This window comes from Onthophagus taurus, chromosome 6 (genome assembly GCF_036711975.1).
Source record: "Onthophagus taurus isolate NC chromosome 6, IU_Otau_3.0, whole genome shotgun sequence".
NCBI lineage: Eukaryota > Metazoa > Arthropoda > Insecta > Coleoptera > Scarabaeidae > Onthophagus > Onthophagus taurus.
Window position 1 is genome coordinate 5,193,802 of NC_091971.1, and position 12,304 is coordinate 5,206,105.

Here is a 12,304-nt window from a genome sequence, read left to right on the forward strand (position 1 = left end):
GAACACAAGAAGAAGATCGAAATCTTTCACCGATAGTAAGGAGGTGATGTTGAAATCAACGGAGAATTTTCAAATTGTTGATAGAGATTATTGGTCGAGATCGCCGTCTCCATTCAAAGAAATTTTAGATGGAGATGAAACAAAATTTAATTTAATTTTTGATGATAATTTTAAAAATTCACTTGACGGTGTTAAACAAAAAGAGGAGAAGAAAAAAGATTTTAGGCGAAGACGAGAAATGAAAAATAAAGAGGTTAATAAAGAACTTAATATTGAAGTGAATAAAGAGGTGGTTTCGGAACCTGGTGGAAGTAAAGACACGAAAGAAGCTTTCTGGGTAAAGTGAAAAATGGATTTTTCCCCGTTTCAAATCATCCCTTTAATTTCTTTTGATGCTTTTTGTAGTTGTAGATGTAGAATTTAGAAATAAAGTAGTAGGATCTGTTAGTTAACAAGTGAATTCGGGATATTTTCGACATCGCCTTCGGATACCGTTCTTTTGCACCCGGCACCAAAGTGTATTATAAATTAAGCGAATTAATAAAATTTGAAGATTATACATCACATTGACCTTAATTTTAGGAGATAAGAAATGATTAATACCTTAAATTAAAGATAAAACATTCCTCTTCAAGATGATACATTATCATAAATATAATGCATAATAAAAATTTTGAGATTAAGCTTAAAAAGTGAATTTTAAACGTTTCCATAGAAATTGATGATTTTCAAAAACGTCGCTGTAACCTTATTTTTTGGAACTAGAAAATGATTTATGCCTTAAATTAAAGCTGGAAGCTTCCTCTTCAAGATGATACATAATCATAAATATATTGCATAATACAAATTTTGAGATTAAGCTTAAAAAGTGAATTTTAAACATATCTTTAGAATATTAGAAATTGATGATTTTCAATACGTCGCCTTAACCTTATTTTTTGGAACTAAAAAACGAATTATGCCTTAAATGAAAGCTGGAAGTTTCCTTTTCAAGATGATACATAATTATAAATATATTGCATAATAAAAATTTTGAGATTAACCTTAAAAAGTGAATTTTAAACATATTCTTAGAATATTAGAAATTGATGATTTTCAAAACGTCGCCTTAACTTTATTTTTTGAAACTAAAAACCGATTTATGCCTTAAATTAAAGCTGGAAGTCTCCTCTTCAAGATGATACATAATCATAAATATATTGCATAATAAAAATTTTGAGATTAACCTTAAAAAGTGAATTTTAAACATATTCTAAGAATATTAGAAATTGATGATTTTCAAAACGTCGCCATAACCTTATTTTTTGGAACTAGAAAATGATTTATGCCTTAAATTAAAGCTGGAAGCTTCCTCTTCAAGATGATACATAATCATAAATATATTGCATAATAAAAATTTTGAGATTAACCTTAAAAAGTGAATTTTAAACATATTCTTAGAATATTAGAAATTGATGATTTTCAAAACGTCGCCATAACCTTATTTTTTGAAACTAGAAAACGATTTATGCCTTAAATTGAAGCTGGAAGTTTCCTCTTCAAGATGATACATAATCATAAATATATTGCATAATAAAAATTTTGGGATTAACCTTAAAAAGTGAATTTTAAACATATTCTTAGAATATTAGAAATTGATGATTTTCAAAACGTCGCCATAACCTTATTTTTTGAAACTAGAAAACGATTTATGCCTTAAATTGAAGCTGGAAGTTTCCTCTTCAAGATGATACATAATCATAAATATATTGCATAATAAAAATTTTGGGATTAACCTTAAAAAGTGAATTTTAAACATATTCTTAGAATAATAGAAATTGATGATTTTCAAAACGTCGCCATAACCTTATTTTTTGGAACTAGAAAATGATTTATGCCTTAAATTAAAGCTGGAAGTTTTCTCTTCATGATGATATATAATCATAAATATAGTGCATAATAAAAATTTTGAGATTAAGCTTAAAAAGTGAATTTTAAACGTTTCCTTAGAATAATAGAAATTGATGATTTTCAAAATGTCGCTGTAACGTTATTTTTTGGAACTAGAAAACGATTTATGCCTTAAATTAAAGCTGGACGTTTCCTCTTCATGGTGATATATAATCATAAATATACTACATAATAAAAATTTTGAGATTAAGCTTAAAAAGTGAATTTTAAACATGTTAGAATAATAGAAATTGATGATTTTCAAATCGTCGCCTTAACGTTATTTTTTGGAACTAGAAAACGATTTATGCCTTAAATTAAAGCTGGAAGTTTCCTCTTCATGATGATATATAATCATAAATATAGTACATAATTAAAATTTTGAGATTAAGCTTAAAAAGTGAATTTTAAAGATATTCTTAGAATATTAGAAATTGATGATTTTCAAAACGTCGCCATAACCTTATTTTTTGGAACTAGAAAATGATTTATGCCTTAAATTAAAGCTGGAAGTTTCCTCTTCAAGATGATACATAATCATAAATATATTGCATAATAAAAATTTTGAGATTAAGCTTAAAAAGTGAATTTTAAACGTATTAAAATAACAGAAATTGATGATTTTCAAAACATCGCCTTAACCTTATTTTTTGGAACTAGAAAACGATTTATGCCTTAAATTAAAGCTGGAAGCTTCCTCTTCAAGATGATACATAATCATAAATATATTGCATAATAAAAATTTTGAGATTAAGCTTAAAAAGTGAATTTTAAACGTTTCCTTAGAATAATAGAAATTGATGATTTTCAAAATGTCGCTGTAACGTTATTTTTTGGAACTAGAAAACGATTTATGCCTTAAATTAAAGCTGGACGTTTCCTCTTCATGGTGATATATAATCATAAATATACTACATAATAAAAATTTTGAGATTAAGCTTAAAAAGTGAATTTTAAACATGTTAGAATAATAGAAATTGATGATTTTCAAATCGTCGCCTTAACGTTATTTTTTGGAACTAGAAAACGATTTATGCCTTAAATTAAAGCTGGAAGTTTCCTCTTCATGATGATATATAATCATAAATATAGTACATAATTAAAATTTTGAGATTAAGCTTAAAAAGTGAATTTTAAAGATATTCTTAGAATATTAGAAATTGATGATTTTCAAAACGTCGCCATAACCTTATTTTTTGGAACTAGAAAATGATTTATGCCTTAAATTAAAGCTGGAAGTTTCCTCTTCAAGATGATACATAATCATAAATATATTGCATAATAAAAATTTTGAGATTAAGCTTAAAAAGTGAATTTTAAACGTATTAAAATAACAGAAATTGATGATTTTCAAAACATCGCCTTAACCTTATTTTTTGGAACTAGAAAACGATTTATGCCTTAAATTAAAGCTGGAAGCTTCCTCTTCAAGATGATACATAATCATAAATATATTGCATAATAAAAATTTTGAGATTAAGCTTAAAAAGTGAATTTTAAACGTTTCCTTAGAATAATAGAAATTGATGATTTTCAAAATGTCGCTGTAACGTTATTTTTTTGAACTAGAAAACGATTTATGCCTTAAATTAAAGCGGGAAGCTTCCTCTTCAAGATGATACATAATCATAAATATATTGCATAATAAAAATTTTGAGATTAAGCTTAAAAAGTGAATTTTAAACATATTAAAATAACAGAAATTGATGATTTTCAAAACATCGCCTTAACCTTATTTTTTGGAATTAGAAAACGATTTATGCCTTAAATTAAAGCTGGAAGCGTCCTCTTCAAGATGATACATAATCATAAATATATTGCATAATAAAAATTTTGAGATTAACCTTAAAAAGTGAATTTTAAACATATTCTTAGAATATTAGAAATTGATGATTTTCAAAACGTCGCCATAACCTTATTTTTTGAAACTAGAAAACGATTTATGCCTTAAATTGAAGCTGGAAGTTTCCTCTTCAAGATGATACATAATCATAAATATATTGCATAATAAAAATTTTGGGATTAACCTTAAAAAGTGAATTTTAAACATATTCTTAGAATATTAGAAATTGATGATTTTCAAAACGTCGCCATAACCTTATTTTTTGAAACTAGAAAACGATTTATGCCTTAAATTGAAGCTGGAAGTTTCCTCTTCAAGATGATACATAATCATAAATATATTGCATAATAAAAATTTTGGGATTAACCTTAAAAAGTGAATTTTAAACATATTCTTAGAATAATAGAAATTGATGATTTTCAAAACGTCGCCATAACCTTATTTTTTGGAACTAGAAAATGATTTATGCCTTAAATTAAAGCTGGAAGTTTTCTCTTCATGATGATATATAATCATAAATATAGTGCATAATAAAAATTTTGAGATTAAGCTTAAAAAGTGAATTTTAAACGTTTCCTTAGAATAATAGAAATTGATGATTTTCAAAATGTCGCTGTAACGTTATTTTTTGGAACTAGAAAACGATTTATGCCTTAAATTAAAGCTGGAAGCTTCCTCGTCAAGATGATACATAATCATAAATATATTGCATAATAAAAATTTTGAGATTAACCTTAAAAAGTGAATTTTAAACATATTCTTAGAATATTAGAAATTGATGATTTTCAAAACGTCGCCATAACCTTATTTTTTTTAACTAGAAAATGATTTATGCCTTAAATTAAAGCTGGAAGTTTTCTCTTCATGATGATATATAATCATAAATATAGTACGTAATAAAAATTTTGAGATTAAGCTTAAAAAGTGAATTTTAAACATATTCTTAGAATATTAGAAATTGATGATTTTCAAAACGTCGCCATAACCTTATTTTTTGGAACTAAAAAACGATTTATGCCTTAAATTAAAGCTGGAAGTTTCCTCTTCAAGATGATACATAATCATAAATATATTGCATAATAAAAATTTTGGGATTAACCTTAAAAAGTGAATTTTAAACATATTCTTAGAATATTAGAAGTTGATGATTTTCAAAACGTCGCCATAACCTTATTTTTTGGAACTAGAAAATGATTTATGCCTTAAATTAAAGCTGGAAGTTTCCTCTTCAAGATGATACATAATCATAAATATATTGCATAATAAAAATTTTGGGATTAACCTTAAAAAATGAATTTTAAACATATTCTTAGAATAATAGAAATTGATGATTTCCAAAACGTCGCCATAACCTTATTTTTTGGAACTAGAAAACGATTTATGCCTTAAATTAAAGCTGGAAGTTTCCTCTTCAAGATGATACATAATCATAAATATATTGCATAATAAAAATTTTGGGATTAACCTTAAAAAGTGAATTTTAAACATATTCTTAGAATATTAGAAATTGATGATTTTCAAAACGTCGCCATAACCGTATTTTTTGGAACTAGAAAATGATTTATGCCTTAAATTAATGCTGGAAGTTTCCTCTTCAAGATGATACATAATTATAAATATGTTGCATAATAAAAATTTTGAGATAACAATAAAAAACCAAAGTCTCAATTTTCAACTTAACATAAATTTATAATAATTGGAAGATTATGAAAGCATGAATAGTCTTGAATAAAGAAGATAAGAAAAAAGCTTAGTTTCTCTTGATGGTTTTTATAGTTTTAGATATAGAATTTCGAAATAAAATAGTAAATCCCTTAGGATCAGTTACTTAACAAGTGAGGAGTTCGGGCAGGCGTCGGGATATTTTCGACATCTCCCCGTAACGCCTTCGGATACTGTTCTTCTGCACCCGGCACCAAAGTGTATCATGAATCCAAAAATACCAAAGCTACACTCTTCCAGAGCGTCGGGACGCGTTTAGAATCAGTCGGCGTCGCGACGCTTAGAAGCAGCGATCCTCGAGTTATATTGTGGTGCGCGTTTTTCATAGAATCCGTTAACGAAACGAGAATCAAAAATCATGGGTGACGTAGACATCCATTCGAATTTCACCATCACCGAAAAGAAAACGAAGAAGGTGAAGAAGACTACGACCACCAAGAGGAGGGACGACGACGGCACAGATGTTACCATCACCGAGATCGAGAGAACTAGCAATGGAAACCAGGGGTACGTGTTGGCCCTTCGGATCATAAATGGAACAACCCCAAAACCAAAAAAAAAATGATTCAGAAGAACTACGTTTTGGTCCAATGTTTTCTTTTCTTTTAGGATTGTGACGTCGTATTGTGCATAAAAGTTGTCTATCATTACTGATTGATGTGTTTGTTCCACCCTTCATTTTTGTAATGAATTATTCTCCACTCGTTAGTTTATTTTATTTTTTTTTTGTCGTTAAAATACAAAAATACACCAACTTTTATTCACAGTCAAAGTTTAATACGCCCCAAAAATTTAGGTAGCGCCAACACGTACCCCTATTTGACACAAAGGTACACGTTTTGTACTTCGCCGATAACAGATCTACTCTCCGAGCTAATATTTGCTGGCGTAACACGCAGCCCTGGTTTAAATTTAGGCTACCGTCTTAAATTTCCGATTTGGACGCGGCCCAATCATTTCGAATTTTGTTAAGGAGGCGCAAATATTGTCTCATTTACACCAAATTTTTACGATCTAAAATGACGGAAGAAAAATAAATCCTAAGATCAATGTAGGATTAATTTTTCTTTCGATTTTAAAAACTCAATAAAAAAAAAAAATAGACACTTTTTTAAAATGAATATATTAGTTTTTGTATTTTGAAGGTAACCCTCGTTTTTGTGTCGTCTACAAAATGATGATATCGCTTACTCACCAATCACTAATTTATACACCCTTTCCTGTTTTTTTGTCTTAGTTGTAAAATTTCCGTATTAAAACATTAAGACCAATAAACTTAAAATATATACTTTGTAAATAAACAAACAAAAAAGCTTTCGCCCTTCTTAATTCTTTCTTTTAATACTTTTTCTCTTAATTCTCTCATTCTCTCTATTTGTGCAGCTTTTAAGAATGATTAATTTATATATCTTCATTACTATCAAAAATAAAATAATTAATCATTCTTAAACCTGCGATTATTAAAATAAATATTAATTAAAATCAATTTAGCTTATTTTCAGTGGAGAGTACACCAAGGCCATGAATAAAGATTGGCATGGACAGCATTTTTGTTGTTGGCAATGCGACGAAAGTCTTACTGGCCAAAGGTACGTCTTGAGGGATGATCATCCGTATTGCGTTGCATGCTACGAATCGGTTTTCGCAAATGGTTGCGAAAAGTGTAATAAAATCATTGGAATTGACTCCAAGGTAAATAACATTTTTTGATTTCTTTAGTAAAATAAACATCTTTTTTGGTTGTTGTTACAGGATTTGTCATACAAAGATAAACATTGGCACGAAGCTTGCTTCCTTTGTACCATTTGCGGCGAATCTCTCGTGGACAAACAATTTGGTTCGAAAGCCGATCGTATTTATTGCGGACGTTGTTACGATGAGAAATTCGCGTCGAGATGCGATGGTTGTGGAGAAATCTTCCGTGCTGGTATGTATACTTATTTATCTATTCAACTTAATTGAAAATTAAAAAGCTTGAAGATATTCTAAGCGTCGTCCTAACCTTATTTTTAGAAGATAAGAAATGATTTATGTCTCAAATTACAGTTTAAATATTCACCTTTAAGGCAATATATAACCTTGAAGTTATTGCATTATAAAAATTTTGAGATAAAGGTTAAAAACTGAAATATCAATTTTTTAACTCAATCTGAAATCAATAAAAATCGAAGATTTTCAAATCATCGTCCTGGCCGTATTTTTAAGAGATAAGAAATGATTTATGTTTTAAATTAAAGCTTAAGCATTCATGTTTAAGGTGGTATATAACCTTAAATATATTGCATTATAAAAATTTTGAGATAAAGGTTAAAAACTAAAATATCAATTTTTAACTTAACCTGAAATCAATAAAAATCGAAGATTTTCAAATCGTCGTCCTGACCTTATTTTTAGGAGATATAAAATGATTTATGTCTTAAATTAAAGCTTAAACATTCCTCTTTAAGGCAGTATATAACTTTAAATACATTGGATTAGAAAAATTTTGTGATAAAACTTACAGAATCAATTTTAAACTTAATCTAAAATTGGCAAAATTTGAATCTTTTCAAAACACCGTCCTAACCTTATTTTTAGGAGATAAGAAATGTTTTATACTTTAAACTAAAGCTGAAACTTTCCTCTTCAAGCTGGTATATAATCTTAAATACATTACATTATAAAAATTTTGAGATAAAACTTAAAAAATGAATTATTAGGTTGTAATAATATTATTAAAATCGGAGATTTTCAAATCGTCGTCTTGACCTTATTTTTAGGAGATAAGAAATGATTTATGTCTTAAATTAAAGCTTGAACATTCCTCTTTAAGGCAGTATATAACTTTAAATACATTGGATTAGAAAAATTTTGTGATAAAACTTACAGAATCAATTTTAAAGTTAACCTAAAATTGGTAAAATTTGAATCTTTTCAAAACACCGTCCTAACCTTATTTTTAGGAGATAAGAAATGTTTTATACCTTAAATTAAAGCTGAAACTTTCCTCTTTAAGGTAGTATATAATCTTAAATACATTGCATTATAAAAATGTTGAGATAAAACTTAAAAAATGAATTATTAGGTTATAATAATATTATTAAAATCGGAGATTTTCAAATCGTCGTCTTGACCTTATTTTTAAGAGATAAGAAATGTATTATGTCTTAAATTAAAGCTTAAACATTCCTCTTTAAGCCAGTATATAACTTTAAATATATTGCATTATAACAATTTTGAAATAAAACTAAAATATCATTTTTAACCTAATTTGAAATTGATAAAAATTGAAAATTTTCAAAACATCGTCGTATCTTTAGAAGATAAGGAATAATTTATGTTTTAAATAAAAGCTGAAGAGAAATGTTTCAGCTTTAATTTAAGACATAAATTATTTCTTAAAATAAGGACAAGACGATATTTTAAAAAACTTCAATTTCTATTAATTTTATGATAAGCTAAAAATTGATTTCTTAAGTTTTATCTCAAAATTTTTATAACATATTGAAAATTATACAGCATCCCGAAAAGGAAGGTTTCAGCTGTAATTTAAAGTATAGATCATTCCTTATCTCCTAAAAATAAGGTCAATATCTTCAAATCAATAGTTTCAAACAGACCCATCTATTAAATTCTAAAAATCAAAAAAAATAATACTTTTAAGTGATCATAAACCGATTCTATCATCTTGTTTAAAGCGTTTAACATCAATAACAATTTTTTTCTTGCATTTGAATAATGGAAATTCTTGTTTTCGGTGTCGCAACAGTGATAATTACTTCGGTAATCAAACAACTTTACGATCTCACAAACACAAAGAGAGCAAACAAATTCAAATTAATTTAATTATCATCAACACAAACAATCCTCTTTTATTTTTCAACAAAAGAACGTCTGTTTACTTTGATACCATTGTCAGCTATTAAATTTCGATTGCAAAATCTTTATAATCCAAAACTTGGTTATAAAAAAATTTACGACACGTCATAATACGATCAATGACATAATTGTTCGTTTTTTAAATTGAAACAAATTTAGAAAGATAAAATAAAATCGCGTCAAGTCGTTCTTCGTTCGTCGACGACCTTAAAATTCTTAATGCGAAATTCCAGCCTTTATATGGCTCGATGGTGAAAACATGTCGTCGTCAGCTCGGTTCGTTTCCATCAGAGGAAACGAAATGTCAATTTTGTAGATATCGAAAGTTTTGCACGGTACCCTTTTTTTTAAACGAACGACACTGCAAACGTTTTAGCATAGTCTCCATATTTGGGCGAAACGGGGCCCCCTCGTTAATATAAAAATGTTTATTAGGTAGGTCACGATGAATCATACCAAGACTTTTTTAAAGATTTAACCAGATCAAGTTGAACACTTTATAATAACACACAGTAAATAATTTTAATAACTTTTCTTCGTGTTGTACTTGAAAATATAAAAGGAGATTTCTTTTTAAATCTCTTACGTAATCCAATCCTTTTATTTTAAAATGTTTGAATAAACATTAAGGGGAAATTGAAAAGTTGACGGTCTAACGTTTCGTGCAAACTTTGTTTTGAAATAAGTAATTTTTTGAATAAATTGAAGAAAATCTTTTAAATAAGTGTTGGTAATAATTCTTAACGTTTCGATTTAACATTGAAAGGTGTTCGTAATTCATTTACGAGACGTGCCACAAACAAATGGTTATTTGTAATCTTAATAGATTAATAGGAAGTTGTGGCAAACGAGTTGGGCTTAAGGTGTTACATTACATCATGTCTATTTTAACGGATGCGGTCATTTTTGTTCACGTTCGCTTAGTTTGTTTAAGTTGATTGTAGGTGTGCACCTGCCAATTTTCTCTTAAATCATCACTTATAATTTTTACGATCATAAAAAATAATGTAACTTTTTTAATGATGATTGATTAATTATTAGTTATTTTTATGTATATTAAGATTAATTCAAAAATCTTCCGTGATTTTTATGTGTGATTTAGAAGTTATAAGCTTTTATTGGTTGACAGAACGCTTTTCTTGCTGTACTGTTCAGTGGGAAATAAAAATTTAAAATTTTTGTTTAATTTAAGACATAAATCATATCTTATGTTAAAAAAATAAGGGCAAGACGACGTTTTGATAAAAATTAAAGGCTAAGATATCAATTTTTAACCCAACCTGAAATATATAAAAATCGAAGATTTTCAAAATGTTGCCTTGACCTTATTTTTAGGAGATAAGAAATGATTTATGTCTTAAATTAAAGCTTAAACATTCCTCTTTAAGGTAGTATATAATTTTAAATATGTTGGATTAGAAAAATTTTGTGATAAAGCTTACACAATCAATGTTAAACTTAACCTAAAATTGGAGGAATTAGTAGCTTTTCAAAACATCATCCTAACTTTATTTTTAGGAGATAAGAAATGTTTTATGCCTTAAATTAAAGCTGAAACCTTCCTCTTCAAGCTGGTATATAATCTTAAATACAATGCATTATAAAAATTTTGAGATAAAACTTAATAAATCAATTATTAGGTTGTCATAATATTATTAGAAATCGAACATTTTCAAATCGTCGTCCTGACCTTATTTTTAGGAGATAAGAAATGATGTATGTCTTAAATTAAAGCTTAAACATTCCTCTTTAAGGCAGTATATAACTTTAAATATGTTGGATTAGAAAAATTTTGTGATACAACTCACAGAATCAAGTTTAAACTTAACCTAAAATAGGCAAAATTTGAAGCTTTTCAAAACATCGTCCTAACTTTATTTTTAGGAGATAAGAAATGTTTTATGCCTTAAATTAAAGCTGAAACTTTCCTCTTCAAGCTGATATATAATCTTAAATACATTGCATTATAAAAATTTTGAGATAAAACTTAAGAAATCAATTATTAGGTTGTCATAGTATTATTAGAAATCGAACATTTTCAAATCGTCGTCCTAACCTTACTTTTAAGAGATAAGAAATGATTTATGTCTTAAATTAAAGCTTAAACATTCCTCTTTAAGGCAGTATATAACTTTAAATATATTGGATTAGAAAAATTTTGTGATAAAACTCTCAGAATCAATTTTAAACTTAACCTAATATTGGCAAAATTTTAAGCTTTTCAAAACATCGTCCTAACTTTATTTTTAGGAGATAAAAAATGTTTTATACCTTAAATTAAAGCTGAAACTTTCCTCTTCAAGCTGGTATATAACCTCAAATACATTGCATTATAAAAATTTTGAGATAAAACTTAAGAAATCAATTATTAGATTGTCATAATATTATTAGAAATCAAACATTTTCAAATCGTCGTCCTGACCTTATTTTTAGGAAATAAGAAATAATTTATGTCTTAAATTAAAGCTTAAACATTCCTCTTTAAGGCAGTATATAACTTTAAATATATTGGATTAGAAAAATTTTGTGATAAAACTCTCAGAATCAATTTTAAACTTAACCAAAAATTGGCAAAATTTGAAGCTTTTCAAAACATCGTCCTAACCTTATTTTTAGGAGATAAGAAATGTTTTATACCTTAAATTAAAGCTGAAACTTTCCTCTTCAAGCTGGTATATAATCTTAAATACAATGCATTATAAAAATTTTGAGATAAAACTTAAGAAATCAATTATTAGGTTGTCATAATATTATTAGAAATCGAATATTTTCAAATCGTCGTCCTGACCTTATTTTTAGGAGATAAGAAATGATTTATGTCTTAAATTAAAGCTTAAAGATTCCTCTTTAAGGCAGTATATAACTTTAAATATGTTGGATTAGAAAAATTTTGTGATAAAACTTACAGAATCAATGTTAAACTTAACCTAAAGTTGGAGAAATTTGTAGCTT

The 12,304-nt window shown here is 27.1% G+C and overlaps 1 protein-coding gene across 7 annotated transcripts in view; it reads left to right on the forward strand.

Annotated features, from left to right (window-relative positions):
• The window catches only part of LOC111420646 (four and a half LIM domains protein limpet), a 65,315-nt gene that overhangs the window by 46,670 nt on the left and 6,341 nt on the right, over positions 1-12,304 (forward strand). For 5 of the 7 annotated variants that reach the window (XM_071197049.1, XM_071197045.1, XM_071197046.1 and 2 more), the window contains 2 exons: positions 6,986-7,186; positions 7,247-7,421. In XM_071197049.1, coding sequence (XP_071053150.1) covers positions 6,986-7,186; positions 7,247-7,421 — 376 coding nt within the window. Of the gene's footprint in view, positions 1-5,744; positions 6,002-6,031; positions 6,325-6,985; positions 7,187-7,246; positions 7,422-12,304 lie in introns of those variants that run through there. The other 2 variants (XM_071197050.1, XM_071197051.1) reach the window with 2 other exon arrangements.